This window comes from Nothobranchius furzeri, chromosome 12 (genome assembly GCF_043380555.1).
Source record: "Nothobranchius furzeri strain GRZ-AD chromosome 12, NfurGRZ-RIMD1, whole genome shotgun sequence".
Classification (NCBI taxonomy): Eukaryota; Metazoa; Chordata; class Actinopteri; order Cyprinodontiformes; family Nothobranchiidae; genus Nothobranchius; species Nothobranchius furzeri.
The window spans coordinates 21,106,331-21,127,063 of record NC_091752.1 but is presented as its reverse complement, the minus strand read 5'-3'; the positions used below and the strand labels follow the sequence as shown (position 1 = coordinate 21,127,063).

The window sequence follows — 20,733 nt, the reverse complement described above, 5'->3', positions numbered from 1 at the left end:
AAAAAAGAAAGAATGTTTCAGCAAAAATCAGGCTGATTTTAGTCCTACGTGAGCCACTGTAGATAATGCAATAGGTAATCATTTGTGTTTTTATTACTGTTGCTGTGTGTTTTAGCAATGCTAACAGCATTAAAGTGTTAAAAAATAACGTGGAGGAATTCCAAACTGAAATGATTTAATGGTCTTCCGTAAAATTTCTTTTGCTTTCAGATCACAAATGTAGAGAAAAGAAAACGGTTTAAACAAAAACACCCATCAGATTGTCAGACACAAGGTTCCAAATGTTTGGTAGTCAACATAACGGTGGTGATAGATCTCGGTTGTGTTCGGTTTGTTCTTGAGAACCAAAAGTGGTCATAATTGCCCCAAAGAATCCAGGGACTCTGTTAAATAATTCACTGTAGCGTAAAACCTTTTGCACAAATAACTTAATGTGTTTAGTTAGTTTCAATAATTAGCAGATTTATAAGCAAACAGGCTTGTCTCTGTGATCATTGTTTCTAACATCATCTGTAAGTTTTTCTTAGCCAAGATTATTATGCAGATTTTTGACCTGATCCTCTTCTGATAGTCACACCTGGTTACAATAATGGCTCCAATCCTGATCCACTGGTGCCTCCATCCGCCACCAGTAGGCAACGTGGGTTAAGTTGCACAAGGACACAACGGCAGTGACAGTCTGAGCTGGGCTTAAACCAACAACCTTCCGATTACGAGACAGGCACTTAACTCTTCTGCCACCGTCGCCCCAGTAAATGAGTTGGATTGTCCAATTTCAAGGACAAATGAGCATGCTAACTGTTGACATGTAGCCAGTCAGAAAGCGAGGAGGCCCACTTCACACTCCTCCTCCACCATGTTTGTTTACTCCAAAGTCACTTTCTATCCCAAGACTTTTTTAGAGATATGACCCATGTTACTGACCTGGGAGTGTTCATGTGTGAAATCAGTTTATGTGTAGTGTTCATCCATGTCACTGCACATCACACACAGTATGCCAACACATGGTAGATCCATGATGTTTTTATTGTCACATGTGGGCTCTCTCGTGTTTTAAATTTGCTAACAATACTGGCCTTTTGGAAAATTAAGAGTTTCGAAGATCTCTAGCAGCAGACATGGAGCAGATCATTCAACGTCTTCAAATTTTTATTCTTGAACGGAAATAGCTAAAATCATTGGTTTAGAGGTGGTGACTGCATGAAGATGTGGAGGAGAATGAAGGACACGTGTCCGTGTTAAAATGTCTCAGAGATACAGTTCAGGCCAAAAGTTTGGACACACCTGTCTCATTCAATGTGTTTTTTTTTATTTTCATGACCATTTACATTGGTAGATTCTCACTGAAGGCATCAAAACTATGAATGAACACATGTGGAGTTATGTACTTAACCAAAAAAGGTGAAATAACTGAAAATATGCTTTATATTCTATTTTCTTCAAAAGCCACCATTTCTGATTACTGCTTTGCACACTCTTGGTATTCTCTTGATGAGCTTTAAGGTAGTCACCTGAAATGGTTTTCCAAGAGTCCTGAAGGAGTTCCCAGAGTTGTTTGGTACTTGTTGGCCCCTTTGTAAATGGTCATGGTCATGAAAATAACGAAAACACATTGAATGAGAAGGTGTGTCCAAACTTTTGCTCTGTTCTGTATATAAACACAGAGTAAATACACTATTGTTGACCAAATATGTGACTGCAATGGTAGCAGGATACCCTCAGAAAAGTGTTATGCCCTCTGTTATTTTGGCGGGAAAATGCTTTGCAACACTCCCCGGGCAACAGAGATGTCTGAAGGGAAAATGTCTTGGGCAATACATGTGTGCGACTACACAACTCAGCTGATCGACAAGTATAAATCAGGCTTTAGTTTTCCTTTTTCCAAGACCTGCAGTGCAGCTTTGACTTGTGTCCCCAGACAGTTAAACCAAAACTCACACTTTGAGATATGTGACCAAAATAGTGCACATGTGGGCTTTGTTGGTAACCTGTAAGGACTGTCAGCACCAACGACACAAACAGGGATCTGAATAGATGTTTGTTCCAGACCACACCTCATAAGACTTCTAAATGGTAAATGGCCTGTATTTGATAAATCACCTTCTGGAGTCCTGGAACCCCCCAGGTGCTTTACAACACAATCAGTCATTCACCCATTCACACACACATCCACACCCTGGTGGTGATGAGCTACAATGTAGCCACAGCTGTGCTGGGGCACACTGACAGAGGCAATGCTGACAAGCACTGGCGCCACGGTCCCTCCGACCACCACCAGTAGGAGGGGGGGGGGGGTTAAGTGTCTTGCCCAAGGACACAATGACAATGACAAACTGAGCGGGGCTCGAACCTGCAGCCTTCTGATTACGGGACGAGCTCTTAACTCCTGTGCTACCGTCGCCCCATTTCACCACCAACTCAGCTTCTTCACATTCAAGATTATCATGCCCTGGACAACTGAGAATCTACACAAACAGACCGACTTTTCTGCTTTATTGTGTTTGGTTTATTTCATAAAGAGTTCTAACATCGGTGCTTTGGGTTAAAATGTGTCTGGAAAAGCATCACAGTGTTAAAGTAGATGTCTAGAGCATTTTTTTATCTGATGACACCATCTAGTGGCTGACAAGCGTATCGCACCAAGATGTTGTTTCATTTTCGTATTTACAGCCGAAAGCAACGCCTCTTGTTCTTGAACGCCCTCCTGTAGCCAACTAAACAAAGCTAAAACACATTGTTTTACAATTATATAGCTCACCTTATGTTGTGTTTTGATTTATTTATATTTGAAAGACTTACTTATCCACGAGAAAGGTCGCAAACTCTACATCAACCCGAGGTACATCCTTAAATGTCCGAGCACACTCTGTGATTGACGTCTGTACGTATGCGGTAGTCTAACGCTATTGGTTAGAGCTGACCAATGTTCATGTTGCATGGAGCTCTACAGGACGGGGGCAGGCTTAGCAAAAAAAGACACATTTTCTACGTTATATCACAGTACTTGATAAAACAATCACTTTTATGGATTTCTGAAAAACCATGCAAAATTCCTGAAAGGGGAAAACTCCGGATAGCAGCTTTAAATTGTGTGAACATTTAATTTCTTTGGCTAAGGGCTGCTGCATAAATGTTTAATTCTGAAGAAAATACTCCTCAAAAAGAATCATTCCATCACTACACATGCATCTCTCCCTTATAAACATACACGTATAAACCAGTGGAAACCACATTGTTATTTGTACAGGGTACGGGCCGTTATGCGATCTACATCGCTAACTATGCCAGTGGAAGTGTGGGGCCTCATGCTCTCATAGAAATGGACGAGGCAGCCAGCGACCTCTCGCAGGGTGTTGTTGCCCTCTCCAACGTGGCAGAGCAAGCTGGAGTCAACAAGTTAATAGGTGGGTATGATCCATACTGACTTCTACTGAAGAGGATGTAAGGTCTGACAGAAATGTGACAGTACAAATGTGCAAGTTGGAGTAAAACTAGAAGAAAATTGCAGAAGTTTCAGGTGAAAATACATTTAAAAAAGGAAAAGGAGGATGGGGAAACCTGGAGGAGAGAACATGCAAACTGAATGACTTTTTTTTACAGTTTTATTTATTCTTATGATCAATAAAAAATCATAAAATGTGTTTATTTATTAATAATACTACAGAATGGCTCATCTCTATGGTTTGCATCAGCTGAACTGTATGACGTAATTAGAGGAACAGAACAGTAAATGTCAAAAATGCACAACTTAAGTGTGATTTGTCTCTCCGTAATCGAGACCATCCTGGATTAATGATACTTTATCGTAACCGCCGCAAAGTCCTTGATGCTGGCGTTCCAGTAAGTTTCCAAAATGGGCCATGACTTTGTGTTTGAGTGCAGCAGAATGAATCTTCATCATCTTTGGATCTTTTTTACATGAAGGACATCATCTGATCCACCAGGGGGGCAAAGTGAGCTGGCTCCGAATTACTATAAATAATGTACGCTGATGGCTTTGTCGTCACCCTGCCGTTAATCAGTGCAGATGGACAGCCGGAGAAGTTGTATATCTGATGGTTACATATCTCTGGAGGGACATTAGAGGTTTATGGCTGAGGGGGGCAAGTGATATTTGTCTGGGCTGATGAAGCGAGCCAGTAAATCAGGAGCGAGTCCTGGCTCATGGCTCTGACTCGGCATACAAGAAGGGCAATTCAGACCCTTTCAGCTACATAATTAAACTGCTGGTCTGCGATGAAACACTTCACTGGGATACTTCACTTAATAGAAAGTCATTGGAAAATCATGGGGTGATATTGAGAGTGAACTGAACAGTCACGGCGATCAATTTGTAAGGAAGGAAGGTGGTTCATGCAAAACATCCTCAGCATGTGTCGTAATGCTGCGGTAGTGTTGGTATGTTTACCTGTGTGTGTGTGTGTGTGTGTGTGTGTGTGTGTGTGTGTGTGTGTGTGGCCAATCACAGTCAATGTCCGTGTCAGCAGAAGGCTCACCCTGCTCTCAGCAAATGGTCTGGAAACACAATAATGATCCCTTGTGTTATAGAGCTGATCTCTACTTTTGTTCCCAATTGTATGTTCCTTTCTTCTATTTAGCTGCTTTACTTTCTTTCTTAAGACTTTGCTCATCATCTTCATCTGTACAGGAGGAAGAGGCGTGGTGGTGGGGCCCATTGTTAGTCAGGCTCTGTCAGACATCTTCTGTGACAACGAATATGGATCTAACTTCCTGTTCAGGAACAACGGCGATGGGACTTTTATTGATGTGGCGCAGCAGGCTGGTAAGGGCAACTGCAAGCTTGACGTGCAGAGTTTAGTTCGCGTCAGGTCACATGAAAATGTCATTCGAGGTGTGGAGGACCCTATGCAGCACGGCAGAGGCGTTGCTCTGGCAGACTTCAACCGGGATGGAAGGACGGACATCGTCTATGGAAACTGGAATGGACCTCATCGTCTGTATATACAGCTGAATAACCGCAAGCAGAAGTTTAAGGTGGATAAATCGTATTTTACACACAAATGGCAAACTTTCATTCATCCCTTTGTGACTGTGTTCCCTCTTATTGTTGAGTCATTAGAGCCAGACCCCCCAGGGGGAGTGCTAAATGCAGGAGAATCCATTATCATGATACGCTAAACCACCCCAGTCAGTAGGTAGCAGCGGCGCTTAGACTAATCAACAGGCTGCCTGTTTAACCCAGCAGAAGCAGCAGCACATAAACACACAGAGGAGCTCGGAGGTGACAGAGGAAACGGCCGAGGCACCAGACAAGTGCCAGCTGTGGGCAGAGAAAAACGAGAATAAGACAAAGCCTTCGTAGGGCGAACCGTTTCACCCTGTTCCCTGCCTGGCAGAGTGGTGTGTGTGTGTGTGTGTGTGTGTGTGTGTGTGTGCGTGTGCGTGTGTGTGTGTGTGTGTGTGTGTGTGTGTGTGTGTGTGTGTGTGTGTGTTAATCAGTGTGAGATATTGGAGGTGTGCCGTGGGAGTGTGTGAATAGGGTTAAATGTGTGTGTCTAACGCTCAATGCATGAGAGTTAGCAGCCCTGGATGATGTTTTTTTTTTGTTTTTGTATTTCTTTAGAGGGTTGGCTTGATGTTATGCTTTTTGACATCTTTTACCCCCCTTAATGTAGTCAGGCAGGTTCTAATGAAGATAGTACATATTTAGCAAAACTCACCTTTTGCACTCTTTTGTGCTGCCATGTGGTTCTCTACTGCCTATAGAGCTCCGGGAGTTGACGTCACTTCTCCCGGCATGCAACAGTTCAAATCGAAACGGCGCCATCTTGGCAGGCAGAAGCCCGCAGCTGGACTATTTGTTATTGTCAGAAAACTCAATCAAACGGGAAATATGGTAGATTCCTGTTGTGCCCCAGGATGCCAGAACAGACGCGGACGACATAAGGAATGAGCCATCTACAGGATTCCCCAAGATCCGGAACACCACAAACGTTGGATCATTGTAATAAAATGCGCTAGTGACCGGGCTAAAATGAAACTGTGGGATCCCGAGAGTAAAGGTTTTCCTTATGCAGCGACCGCTTCATATCAGGTACTTAAACCAACGTTTCCTCAACTGTGTATGGTATTTATTTTAAATGCTTTTATTACGATTCTTAGTGGGCTTCCTAAACTTATTTTGGCGTGGTTTTTTCTGTCTTATTACTCACAGCAACAAGTAAACATCATGTAAAACGTTGCCTCGTGAGTTCTGCGTGCTGCCGTTTACGTGTTTTATGATCACAGCAGTTAACCGGCTAAGCTGTATTTCATTTTTAAGCAATGGTTGATTAATTGTCAGATCACACATAAAAAGCACTTTGGATTGCTATTATCTGTCTCACCGAGACAGATCTCAGACAGATCCTGAGACGCTCCTGCCTGACATATTTATTTTATTCACGGAAAAAAATCAGACTAGTGATTTCTCTTGGCGTTCAGTTTATACATTCAAACAGCACAGCACTCTATTTAAACTACTTACATCTTAAATCTATATTTGTCCATCCATCCATTTTCATCCGCTTATCCGGAGTCGGGTTGCGGGGGCAGTAGCGTCGAGAGGCCCAGACTTCCCTCTCCCCAGCCACTTGGGCCAGCTCCTCCGGGGGAATCCCAAGGGGTTCCCCGGCCAGGTCCAGTAAGAAGTCCGCTCCGACAGCTTCTGGCGTTTTAAAAAAGTATCCCAGGGGCACGGTAAGGGTCAGAGATGCTTAATCTATTTAATTTCTGACTACATAAAATGATTTCTTCGGTTTTAAAGTGTGAAGTAAACTCCGACGAAGTAAAATCCAAGCCGATCCCGTTCAGTTTGTTTACATTTGTTGCCTGCCAACATGGCGTCTACTCTCTGAGAGTCACGTGACGTCCGGAGCTCTATAAACTCTCAAACATGAATAAATCCGTCCATCAATTTTCTGTCAGTTTTTAGTTTTAAGAATCATTTGGCCAAAACGAGCCATTTCAAGAAGGCCCTTATTGTGAATTCTCTACTTTGACCACCTCACCTCAAAGCAGCCAGTCAGGCGGGGTGGACGTGGCCAGTTCTAGCTTGTTTTCTTAAAGTGACAGAGCCTTGGAATGACTCATTCTGGAAAGTACTGAAAATGTCAGGAATAAAACAGCTGAATAAAATTTATGTGAGAGGGATTTTGTGCAAATGACTTTGTATTGACCATATAACTATGTTTCCTAAAAAAAAATACTGATAAAAACTTCAAAATCGTGATGGATTGAAATAAAACTTGACTTTTTGAGAAAATAATCTTTATTTCTGTACAAAACAAATAGAGCTGTCATACAGTACACATGTCTGAAAGGTTTATACAACTTTATGTGACATTATTTAAGTTTGCTAGATTGCAGAGAGACTTGAAGCTAAAAGCGATTAGAATAAATAACAACAATCAGAAGTTGGTGGTTTGTGTTAGATGGCCTCCTATGGAGTTCTGGGTAGTTGTTTAGGTTGCTGTTACATGTAAATATAACTAAATTAGAACCCCGTCTGCTCTCCTCGGAAAGACCACCACTGTGTATCTGAATATGTGAGCTCTAGTGGCTCTTCAGGGAGCTCTAGGAAAATAATACACTCTCAGAAATAGAGATACGAGAGAAGAACATTTTTGTACCTGAAGGTACATTTTTTCAACCCCAGGCGCTGCAGATTTGCAACGTTAAAACCTACCTACCTGGTTACTCCGCATACCTATTTCATGAGCATTTTTTTACTCAGAAGTACCCCTGAAGGACTTAGTTGTTCAAAGGCAGTTCGAAATCTGGGTGTTGTTATTGATGAACACCTGAGCTTTAAAGATCATGTTGCCTCTGTTGCTCGTTCATGCCACTTTGCGCTGTATAATATACGAAAGATCAGACCATACCTAACACAACATGCCACCCAGCTCCTGGTGCAATCTACTGTCATCTCCCGCCTCGATTACTGCAATGCCCTTCTAACTGGTCTTCCAGCCTGTACTGTGAGACCTCTTCCAATGGTCCAGAACGCAGCGGCGCGTCTGGTCTTCAATCAGCCAAAAAGAGCACACATCACCCCTCTGTTCATTGAGCTCCACTGGCTACCGCTAGCAGCATGCATCAAATTCAAATTGCTAACACTAGCATACAAAGTCCGAGATGGTACAGCTCCAATCTACCTGAATCCTCTTGCAAAGGCTTACATCTCGGCTCGGCTGCTCCGGTCATCACAGGATCGTCGGCTAGCAGTGCCTACACCACGCTCAGGACAATCCAGACTCTTCTCATGCATCGTTCCACAAATGTGGAATGACCTTCCAAGCACTACCAGAACGGCGGCATCCTTTTCAATTTTCAAGAAACTCCTGAAGACCCTGCTCTTCAGAGAGCATCTTCTTAACTAGCACCTTCCCTGCACCCATCACCCTCTCTACTGTCCACTCCTTGTTCCCTCCTCTCCATGATTTATGTCAAGTTGTTGTTGTTATTGTTGTCGTTAGCTTCAAGGGCAACATGCCAATTATCACTTGTAAGTCGCTTTGGACAAAAGCATCTGCTAAATACATAAACATAAACATTATTCGTCCTTTTATTAAAACTTATTTTGAGCCTGAGAGGGTTAAAATTTTCCCTCAAAAGTACAATATTGGTCTTTAAAAGGCCATAAGTGCTCCTTTAAGGGTCCAATTGGATATAAAGTACAAATTTTTACCATTTCAACCTGCACCGCTCCTGCAAGCCTGACTTAGGCTGGTAAATTTTCATTCTATTAAGTTTCATTATAAAATTTTCAATATGTTTTAAATATTGGTTTTAGCTTTCAAAAATGTGATATCATTTAACTGTTATGTCTGGCCATTTAGTTTTTTGCTTTTACAACATCCTGCAATTGTTAATTGTGAGGTTGGTACCACTTTACAATAAGGGTCCTTTTATTAATGTACTTAGTGCATTATTAAACAATAATAAACTATTAAAGTATTAACAACTGATTAATATTAATGTTAATATCAAGTAATGCATTACTAAGCAGACACACACACCCATCCCGGTCCCTTTGTCCCAACCTTAAAGACATTCAAAATTAGTAAAAAATATTGGGAATATTAATAAAGGGATTCTTTGTAATTAATGCTTAATAATGTACTAGTAATGTTAATAAAGGGACCCTTATTAAGTGTTACAGTGAGGTTTTTATGGAATTTGCAATATTAAGTTAAAGAGAAAGTCACCCCCTACCAGAGTATTACTCCATTCCCACGTCCTGTTTGAAAAATGCAACAAATGCTGTTGCCTAGCAGACCGAGAGGGCTGAGCCGCTAACAAATGTGCACACGCACACACACACACACACACACACACACACACACACACACACACACACACACACACACACACACACACACACACACACACACACACACACACACACACACACACACACACACACACACACACACACAGGCTCACAACAACATTGTGACATCATATGGTACCAGCTAACGTTCTATGGTACCTCGTACCAATAGCGATGGCAGATTTACGTAAATTCAAATGCAGTGCAGAGATTTTACCTGACAACGTACAACACTGACAGTTTTAGGCAGAAAATTTAAATTTTAACTAAAATGCACTAAAGTACAAAACTATTGACTACACGTGTCTGCAGCACGATTAGACACACATTTGTATAGTTTATCAGGAAAGAAAGTTGATTTGGGGGTCGCTTGCTCTTTAAGTTAAACCGAGTTCTTCTAAAGTCACAATGTCAAGTATCTTAGGTGTGTTCTTGCTGTGCGTTATTTCTAATTCCATGTTGTCATTCTTTTTTAAAACACAGAAACGGTTTTGTTACCTGTTATTGACGCTACAGTTTCGCCGACGGCTGCCGGCTTCTTCAGGCTGACGCTGATGGTGGCGCGTCACCCTACCATACATCAGAGGCATAACGGAAAAAATAAGAGCAACAATGAAAAAACACAACATAAACACACCAACAAAGCCATACACAACAGTTAGAAACAGACTAGTACACCCAAAAGACAAAATATCAGCTGGACAAAAATGTGGAGTCATCTACGAAATCCCATGGAAACTCTGCAATAAAACATACATAGGAGAAACCGGACGCCAACTCAATACACGAACAATAGAACACAGAAAGGATTGCGAGAAAGAGGCAAATCGAAAACACACAAGAGCAGCAAAAGAAGAAGCAGAAAGTACAATAAAAAAGTCAGCCGTAACAGATCATTGCTTAAGAGAAAACCATATAATGGACTGGGACAGCACACGGATCATAACCACTGAACAACAAAAATACAAAAGATGGATCAAGGAAGCAATCGAGATAAGGAGACGTGGATGTGGGACCATGAACAGGGACGACGGAGTTTACACGCTGGACCACGCATGGGACTGCATCGTCGGAGAGGGGAGAGCGGGCAGCAGAGGGCGACAACGTCCTCTGCTGCCCGCAGATAAACGGAGAAGGAAGTGACGCGCCACCATCAGCGTCAGCCTGAAGAAGCCGGTAGCCGTCGGCGAAACTGTAGCTACAAAACAGGTAAACAAAACTGTTTCTGTGTTTTAAAAAAGAATGACAACATGGAACCATGTCAAGTAGCTTTCTATTTTACGGTAATTCTATTTTGTAAAATACCAAGTTATATAGTTCCCCAAGACAGCAAAACAGTTTCTAAGCAACCATGCATTAATACCACATACTTTGATTGTCATATGAGAAGTTTGCGAAGTGCATTAATACCACAGGCTAAATAAACGACGGCTGCTGTGCTGACAGACTAGTGGGCGCCGCCTCCGCGTCGACACAAGAAATGACTCTCAGGGTCTATCGACTGAGGAGCTCCTTCAAAAGTTGTTGGATGAAGGCGGCATTGGCGTGTCAGAGGAAGAGGCTCAAAAATTTAGAGGTAAGTGAGGTGTGATTTTTTGTTTTTAAATAATGATGACATGTAATTTGACCCTAAAGTTAGCAAATTTCCGAAGAACTGTCTTTAGCATGAGTGATTAGCTAGCTGGTAGCTAAGTTTTAAACAAAGGAAGGGTGCTAATTTGTACCATACTATTAGCTCAATGTCTCTTTGGCTGCCATATTTGTGTTTTATTGAGTACACAAACATTATTAAAATCAATTATGTCTCATTGCATGCTAGTAAGTAAATCCAGCTATTAATTATATGATTTGCATGCAAACTTTTATTTCATCAGCCATGGATCTTGTTTCCCGTTCGAAGGGATTATAAACAATAAAAGGTACACATTTGTACCATTTCAACTTCTTGGCGTAATGTCGAACATGACAGAGCTGTTAGCGCAGCGCAGGGAAAAAGTATCATGTCAGCCGGATGCGTATTCATCAAGGATCGACTTTTCATTTTCTCAATTCAATTAAATTCAACTCAAGTTTATTTATATAGCGCCAAATCGCGACAAGAGTCATCTAAAGGCACTTCACATGGTAAACATTCCAATACAGGTCAGTTCATTAAGCCAATCAGAAAAAAAATTCCTATATAAGCAACCCAGCAAATTGACTTTACAGCAATCCTCATACTAAGCAAGCATGTAGCGACAGTGGAGAGGAAAACTCCCTTTTAATAGGAAGAAACCTCCAGAGGATCCTGGATCAGTATAAGCACCCATCCGCCATGACTCACTGGGGATCAAGAAGACAGAGCAGACACACACACACACACACACACACACACACACACACACACACACACACACACACACACACACACACACACACACACACGCACGCATGCACACACACAACATATATACCAAGTAATGTTTCTGTGGTTACACTGTGATTTCTTGGTAAATATTCTCTTTGGTTAGAGATAAACTTTATTGTATTTATTCTAAAGAATCTGTAATTAAACGGGTAAACTAGTAGTAGCACATTCAATGTCAAAAAAAGTAAAATGTTATTATTAGGAGCCTCTTTCGGAAAACAATGCCACCTGTTTTCCACAACACATCAGGGAGCTTAGGTCGTGGCGGTATAGTGGCGCAATCATGTCCTGTTTACAAAAGATGATTTGATGGCAGTTATAAAGAAGGTATGGGGCTGTCTCTGCGCTGCCGCGGACTTCCGTTTTTCTTAGACATAGTTTGCTTTTTATTGCGATCGAAGCCGCGCTCATGAAGGGTTTTTTAACAAGCCGCTTCTAAAGGTGGCTGTCATTTACAGCCTCTGTAAACTGTTGGCAGATCGGAGCTCCAGCTCTAACGGAGAGAAGGTCCCGGAGCGCTGCATCGCTCGGTTATCTTATCTGCTGATTCCGTTTACAAAAGCATAACTTATTGCTGTGTTTACTTTCATTTACAATATATTTACATGTGATCTTGACCCCTCCGTTGTGCCAAGGCATAATATGCATTCATAAGTCAGGTGTTGTGAGAAATTGTGTTTCCCTGAAATATTCTGTTTCCCTTAAAAACTTATCCAAATCAGAAGCAAATATTTCCAAACTGACAGGACATATTGTCCATTTTGAGGTCTAAAGACCCTCAAATAAAAGATGGTTAAACTGAGTGATAACTTTCAAAAATGAAAAATAAGCCTGCAGGAAAAGAGTAGACCAGAACGTTTTTACTGTACTTTTTAATTGTTTTTTGGAGGACATATGGAGGAGATAAAAGTAACACCACAAGCAATAATTACATTATGTAATTTTCCCATTAAAGTCTATCATTGTGAAGATAGCTTGAAATGTGACCTCCTGACACGGGGGAACATAATTTTGGTGTTAGTGTCCCTCATCTTTGCTTGAACATTAGGCCTAAACCATATTTTAGATTAACTTACTTACATTTTTAAATTAACCCTCCTACTATCCTAATGGGTGTGACCCCCATGAGAAAAGTTGACCATAGAGCAGGGTTGATGGTTTATTCCTTGGGTCCATGTGGCAGGGGTGAGGTGGTTCTCACTCCTCACCCCTGCCACATGGACCCAAGGAATAAACCATCAACCCTGCTCTATGGTCAACTTTTCTCATGGGGGTCACACCCATTAGGACAGTGGGAGGGTTAACAAGCATTTTCTCTCACAAAAATGAATTGTGAAACTTCCTTTTGGGTAATGTAGACACATTGACAATGACAATAAATTATTATTATTAAATATTGATCTTAACTATTTACCATAACTAAATTTGGAAAGAGTTTTATTTTGATTGAATACTGTATTTTACATTTCAGATAACTTCAATTCAATTCAATTCAAAAATACTTTATTAATCTCAGAGGGAAATTGATTGTAGATGAGAGACAGTAGACTGTGGGCTTACAGAAACCATGACCGCATATTTTTTTGACAAGTCCTTCAAAAAGCAGCTGAAGTTCAGAGACTTCACAAACCGCTACAAGGAAGTCATCATCACTTTACAACCGGTCAAGCCATATCAAGATACAGCTGAAGGTTCGGTGTCCCAAGCAAACCAGAAGTATTTTGTATTAAAGGGATTTTCCACCCCAAAATGAAATTTTGTTCATTAACATATTTTCCAGAGTTAGATGAGTGTGAAAAAACAATTTGTAACCAAACCTGTCATTCTCCTGACCCAGCTGTACTCCTTTAGCTTTAGCTTGGCATAAAACACAGTAAGTGAATGGGTCCAACTAGCATTGTGAGTATAAAAGTCCATAAAATCGTTCAGTAGTGATCCCAGTTCTGCTTGGCGACCGAAATAATCAGACTGTGTTATCTTAACACTGGGAAATATGTCAACAGACAAAATTTCAATTTTGGGTGGAATATCCCGTTAAATGCGCCAATTTGTATTCAAGTTCTTGCAAAATGGCTGAGATGATGCTGGTTTCCTACTGTATTGCAGTTCTATATCTTCCTGCTGTAGACTGCCTGAGGTCATTACCATTCCACAATTCCCACAAGATGTCCAGAGGCGCTTAGATGTCAAAGAACTAGCCCAGAAAGAACAGAAGTACCGAAAGAAAATAATTGGGACTCTTTATGAAACGCTGTCACGATACACAATGTAAGTGTTCCTTTCCAAATATTACACAATGTTGTCAATAATATCATACTATTTTTAAACATCTTTTGTATGTTTATTCTGTGTTTTTAAATGAATTAATGAATAAATGTGTTAAAAATGCATGCCTAATATTAATAATGCCATTGTAACAGAGGCAGAGTACAAATGGGAGCTGGCTGAGTGCTCTGTCGATGGTGGTTACACCATAACACAACAAAACCATGCATTCTGTGTCCTCAGGCGTAGTCTGCACTTCTGTCTCCAAAGTGTTTATTTTTTGTAATTACTCAAAGAATAAATTAATAATTCATGATTGCAGCCATTAGGCTGTGCCATACATAGACACAAACTTTGGGAGAGGTGTGGGTGTTCCTCCACCCCTAATTCATTTTTATAAAATCAACTTAAGCTTCATTAGTTTGACATTGGTCTTTAACATCAGTCCCGGCAGCATGGGCGGGCACTGTGGTGGCAGAGCCTCAGTAATTAAAGTAATGTTGGTCATTTTCTCATGTTTGAAACAGGTATCCAACCCTCTCAGACTACATCCAGGTCATCAAAGCACTGATTGTGAAGTATCCTTTCTTAGGAGATGTACATGGGAATGGTTATGTGAGTTCCTTCACTTTTTGGTTTCTTTTAAAGATAATAATAATAATAATAATAATAATAATATAAAGTGAGCATAATTGACTAATTATATCCTTTTGAAACAACTAGCATACCTGGCACAGCCAACTCAAGAGAAAGTCCAAAGCAGAACGGGCTCCCCTAATCAGCAATGAGGAAGTGAAACGGGTCAAAGAAAAGTTTGGACACGCACGGCAACCTAAGACCACAGGTGACTCCACCAGCCCATGTCCGAAGAGACTGAAGCCCTCTCTCGTAAGTCCTCACACCCTCAGCCTCTAAAGCCTAGTTTATGCTTCTGCGAATAAAGAGCTCATATTTTTAGAATTTTTCTGCAAGCTATTCTTCAAGGTGCTCCATGTCTGCCGCTAGATATCTCTCTACATAGCTCTCTTGCTAGATATCTTCTAGCTCAGCTTGCAGTTCCTATTCTGCATTTTTAAGGCATTCAGTGTGCACATTACTTCAAGTTACTTGAACTTGTCAGATTTTACACATGATTGGTAACACTGATATCTTCTTTGACAAAGGAATTGTGCTTTGTGGGGGAAGATGCAGCCTCCATTGAGGCTCATATCAAGGTTCTCCTGGATCAACACAGAAAGCTAAATCCAGACAACAGTGGTGATTGACCGCATACTTACAGGTGCTAATTTGAACACATACAAATAGTGCAACAATTATGTAATTCATGTGTGATCTATTCCAAAGAGAATGGATGTACCAATGTGTAGAGTGTCTAATGCACGACCATGCTTGTGGGAATTTGCACATTATTAATATCTATCAAAATGTAATTATGTTCATTTGTATCCGTATGACCTAGAAGTTGACTTCAAAGGGGGACATCTCCTCTTGCCAACCATCTTCAAGGAGAGGACTGAAGATTTCATCATCTTTGGAGAGGTAAAAACGTGATGCAATGCATATCCATAATTTGGCCACAAGTTTCATTCCCAGCATTTTGTGGGCACGATGTTCTTCATTCAGCTGTGGTTCAACACCACAGCTAGCCCTATGTAGGGGGAACACTGCCCTGTTAACCTACAGTGCTGCTGTGCTCTCTTGAGTTATGTCCGATGTATGCATGATTTAGAATATTTCCAGTCAAACTGTTTATCAATGAAGGACAAGAATTGGACAACTGCCCTCTCTTTTTGAGCAGGAAAACAACTAAAACATGTTCAATAATGGCTCCCAGGAACCAGGACTGGACACTGCTGCTGTAGATGAAGGAAAAAGTGGATTTCCTCTCTTTATGAAGATTAATCGTCTTGATGCAGGGCTTTTTATTCCAACAGAAATGACATTTACAAAACTCTTTCCCCAAATTTACTGAAAAATGTTCCATTCACACTAAAAAAGAATTGTTGACTCAACTTGACTCTGATTAGTTTACAAGTTGACTGACTTTTTATTTGAACTTGGCTTATTTATTACTGAGCTCATATCAGGGTTTAAACGGACCGATCTGTCTGACAGTTGTGATGGTTCGTTGAAAATATTTCAAAGCAGAACTTATTGTTTAGAAAATGCTTTGTGTGTTCCAACAACTGAGTAAAAAGAACTGAAGTGGAAAAGGTCGTCTTTATTGTTGTTTTTTTTTCTGGTTTTAAAAATTGCTTCAACCAGATGATCATTAAAGACTGAAGCATTAGCATGTTAGATTATGGGTTTTTTGGGGCAACAGCTTCGTTGTGCTGGCTTAAAGATATTGTAACTAAACTTAATTCTTAGGTTTAAGGTGATCTTGGAGCCACTGGGAAACGCCCACCTCAAGGCGGCACAAACTGCTCCTCCGCCCGTCAATCATTTCATTCAAGTTTACTCACTTATTACTCATTTTCTTAAAGGGGACATATTATGATTTTTTTGTATTCACACACATAAAACAATCTCACCCGCTCTATTCTCAACATTTTCATCACCTTCCAGAGTGAGTCGTTTCAGGGTTCTGTCGTTTCAAATCAAACAAGCTGTTTCTGGCCACGCCCACCCACTCTTTGATCGTCTGGGTGTTTTAACAAAGTAAAAATGGTGAATTATGGGTCACATTCCTGCTTTCTCTACCAACAGTGTCGTTGTTGCGTCCAAATGATTTAAATCAAGAAATCACTTAGGTTGTTTCCTATACACACTCACACTCGTGAGCTCATTTAAAAGCACGTAAATCTCAGCACCTCACTGGCGCGGGCCAAGCTAGTTATTTCTTAACTGCAGTAGAAAAACTGAAATCACCATCACAGGGGCTCACAGAAACAAAAACCCTTTTAGCAGTCACTCAGTGACAATTTAGAAACTAGTCAACCTAGCATACATGCTTTGTAGCAGGTCAATACTCCCATGAGCCATTGCTTTGAAAGCAAAGCTAGCAAGGGTTGTTTATGGTGGGCTAATTAAAATATTTTGTCAAGTTGGCATTTGACAATGACATTTTTGACCATTGGCAAACATGTGCTTTCTTCACTTTTGCCACAATTTTGAGAAAAAGCTGCACAGACTGAGCAATCCCTTCCTCTTTCTTGCCAAATCACCGTCTTGTCACTCTCGACAATTGGCTAATGAATTAGCACCACTCGCACTGCCCACTTTGGATGTGAGTGGGATTTAAAGACACGTTGGTAGTTATTTACGTGCTTAATGACTCCACAGATTACTCCTGTGAGACGGTTGCGATCTCCTTATTCAACTGAGCAAGAGAGATGGTGTGTGTGTGTGTGTGTGTGTGTGTGTGTGTGTGTGTGTGATCTACCTGTCACTGCCTGCCTCTGCATCCTTTATCAAAAAGACAAATGTCACAGGAATCATCTTTATAGGGGTCAAATAAAGGGTTAATGTGTGACACTCACATCCATCTGCTCCTACACACACTCACCAAAGACAAAGCAAACTAGCAGGACCCTTTTAATTTATTTAGTGTGTGTTTTTTCTCTTTTTTTTTTTACAACCATGTTGTGAAATCAGAATACTACAACATATTTAAGACCCCTTTCACCCACACAGGCTGACACCTCCAGTAGTAATCCAGTGTTAGCCTTTGGCATGCATAATGAAGCTGTATCAGTTCAGTAAACCACCAATTAAATTAGGCTGAGCCAGCAGCTTGCCTTGGTAGTGGAAAGTGCAGATTAGGCCTGTTTATGCTTTAATTAAGATCTATTGAATAAGTTTGCCTTGCAGGAGGTTTAACACACTCGCGCGCATGCACACATACACACACAAACATATACACACAATGAATATTGATTTATATTTATGTAAGAAGTCACAGGCAGAAGCTGTTACAGTTGTTTTTTGTTAATGGAGACTAAAAATTGAAGTGAACGTGAGCGCTGGTTATTAAAAAGTCACTTAGACAAATTTTGTAGTTTTTTTTTTATTTCTTATATTATCATAAAACATATTACAACAAAAGAAAGGATGACCTATTCAAATTTAAAGGCCGACCTGTTTTATGAGTTTATTTTAGTTTTCTAAGGTGTAAACAGACATTTTTAAGCATTTTCTTTCATTTTCATGAATAAACTACAACTGTTCCATTATAAGATGTTTTGCATGCATCAAATTTGAAAACAAAGGGAAATCTTGCGATTCTGCATTCATTATGTTGGGAGCCCCTTTTCTGTTTTTATGACGCATAAACTTAATAGTTAATATGTAAAACTGCTCCTGTCCTCTTCTCTCGAGGCCTCGAATGGCCGTTCCCTCTCCTTCACCTGCGAGGGAGAAGGTCATTGTGGGCGGCCCTTACCTCTGCAGCTTTATGAGCCTTATAATTAAAACAGGGGGGTAAATACTGGGGGAGTGAAGGGCTGCTCTATAACTCTTTCTGGACTTATCACAGTTTCACTCAAGCGGGGACATATCTGTTACTTTCTCAGCTGCTGCAGAAACTTTTTTGGTGCTAGTGTGGACAGGAGGTGCACGTGCAGGTGTGCCCCCAAGGGTTGGCCTAGGGGTTTCCATGGCGACCCCTGAAAAATTGTTGGCCACCGCACTTACCGTCCAGGGACGTGCAGCCTCGCACCCCGACTAATAAATCACATCCATCTTCTTTACTCAAGACATGCGTTTTAAACCAAGAAATGCATCTATTTAAAAAAATAATTCATAACTAATTTCATATATCTCAATTTAAATAGACATGTATGCCACTGAAAATCACAGTTATCCCAAAAGATTTTGTACATATTTTAGTTGACACAGCATCAGGAAAATGAAACTTTTGATATTCGGATATAATAACATTTGAAACAATAACTGAAATAAGGGTTTGAAACGTTGTTTTTCAGAAATCCTTGTTTGTGAAATTCGAGGTAAATGTGTTTTATACATAGGTCTATGTCTATTTTAATGAGAAATAATTAACGATCAATGCACTTCACTGCTACGTGCTAAATGCTCCCAGAGTTACTGCAGGGACATAGCTGGTGCAACCTCATAACTTTCACTTGCCCCCAGATCATTTTCTGGAGTTACCATTTGCACAGTGCCCCCCCATTAAAGATTTTGTGGTCGCCACTGTGCAAACGCAGCAGAAACTCACTTGTCCAATCTCTCTGGAATCGTGTTGATGGGACCTAAATTAAAAAACACAAAAACAAGTAAAAGCTGAATAAAATAAATGTTGTGAGCACAAATGAGTGTGTTTGCTTCTATCATCAGGACATAGCCTCCCAGAAGTTCTCCATGCCATCTCCAGTTCGAACCGTTATCACTGCGGACTTTGATAACGACAATGAGCTAGAGGTCTTCTTCAACAACATCGCCTACCGAGGACCATCAGCCAACAGGCTTTTTAGGTACTGACACATCATGAGCCTACTTAGGGACAGCAGTAGCTCAGGACCAGAGAATGCATCTGTTGTGTCTTTGGGCAAGACGCTTAACGTGCCTTGCCTGCTGGTGGTGGTTGGAGGCCATGCCTCTGTTAGGGCAGCTGTGGCATCATTGTAGCTCATCACCACCTGTGTGTGAATGGGTGAATGATTGATTGTGTTGTAAAACACCTTGGGGGGTTGTTGAACCCTAAGAAGGAGCTATACAAATACAGGCAATTTTACCATTTACATACAACAAATGCACTTTAGTCCTGACAGTAAGTGTAAATATAATATAGTTAATGATGAGGTTAAATAACTCTTGTGTTTAATATTCTTATCCTGAGCTTGGAAGCTGACAATAATTTAAAACATCCAGCAAAAGAATACTTATCTAGTCTGGCGTCCCGCCTCCTTCACCTCCTCCACGCATGAATACATCTTTCATTAAAACAGTTTTATTTATTTATTTATTTATTTTTTTGCTCAAGTTTGGTTTCCTTTCCAGATAATCTTAATTAACTCAGTGCTCAAAATGTGCAGATCATATAATCAGTTTACTGATAGTAAAATGAACCCTTCCTGGGTGAATTAAAAAGAAAAGAAAAAATAAAATAATAAAATCTGATTTGGTAACTTTGTCTAAACAGGATTCAAAGTTCAGTTCTCGCTGAGCATCAGTGATCAGTGCACGTGCCGGAGAATTCCCTGGATCTGAATATCCCTGCACAGCGAGTCTCTGGTCTGACGAGGGTCACAGCTTCACAGCCCGTGGCTCAGCTATTGTCTGTTATGGAGATAAATGTGCCAATTTATTCTAGTATGTGGCACCGAGAGACAAAAATAAGCTAATTAATTCAATAGAACGCATCAATACGTAGCTTAGCTTGGGCCTTTATTAGTCATGTGATGATTAAGATGTTTAAATGAACACCTTAGCCTATTTATAATGTAAATTAAATAAATGATTTGTAAAATTATTAGAAACTTGTTTTTTTTATTTAAGTAATATATGAAAAGCAGAGAAATAAACATTAAAACAGAACACATAAACCATAACGAAAATCCAAGAACTGCAGCAAGTAGAAAACATATAAATGATTTTTGTTTTATTATCTAGTTTGTGTTTTTTAAGCTTCTGCATGTGTTTTATTTTTATTTTTGCTTTTTTTTACTTGGTTTTGTTTGTTGTTGGTTTTATTGCTGTAAAGTGTCCTTGTGTTCCTTGAAAGATGCTTTTAATTAAAATGCATTATTATTATTAAGAGTAGGTT

General features: G+C 40.4%; 1 protein-coding gene across 2 annotated transcripts in view; it reads left to right on the top strand.

Moving 5' to 3' along the window:
• Positions 1-20,733, top strand: part of crtac1b (cartilage acidic protein 1b) — a 45,095-nt gene that overhangs the window by 11,553 nt on the left and 12,809 nt on the right. The window contains exons 5-8 of one of the 2 annotated variants that reach the window (XM_054750102.2): positions 3,248-3,404; positions 4,649-4,783; positions 4,853-4,995; positions 19,305-19,441. In XM_054750102.2, the coding sequence (XP_054606077.1) occupies positions 3,248-3,404; positions 4,649-4,783; positions 4,853-4,995; positions 19,305-19,441 (572 nt within the window). Of the gene's footprint in view, positions 1-3,247; positions 3,405-4,648; positions 4,996-19,304; positions 19,442-20,733 lie in introns of both variants that reach the window. The other variant, XM_070542404.1, reaches the window with a different exon arrangement.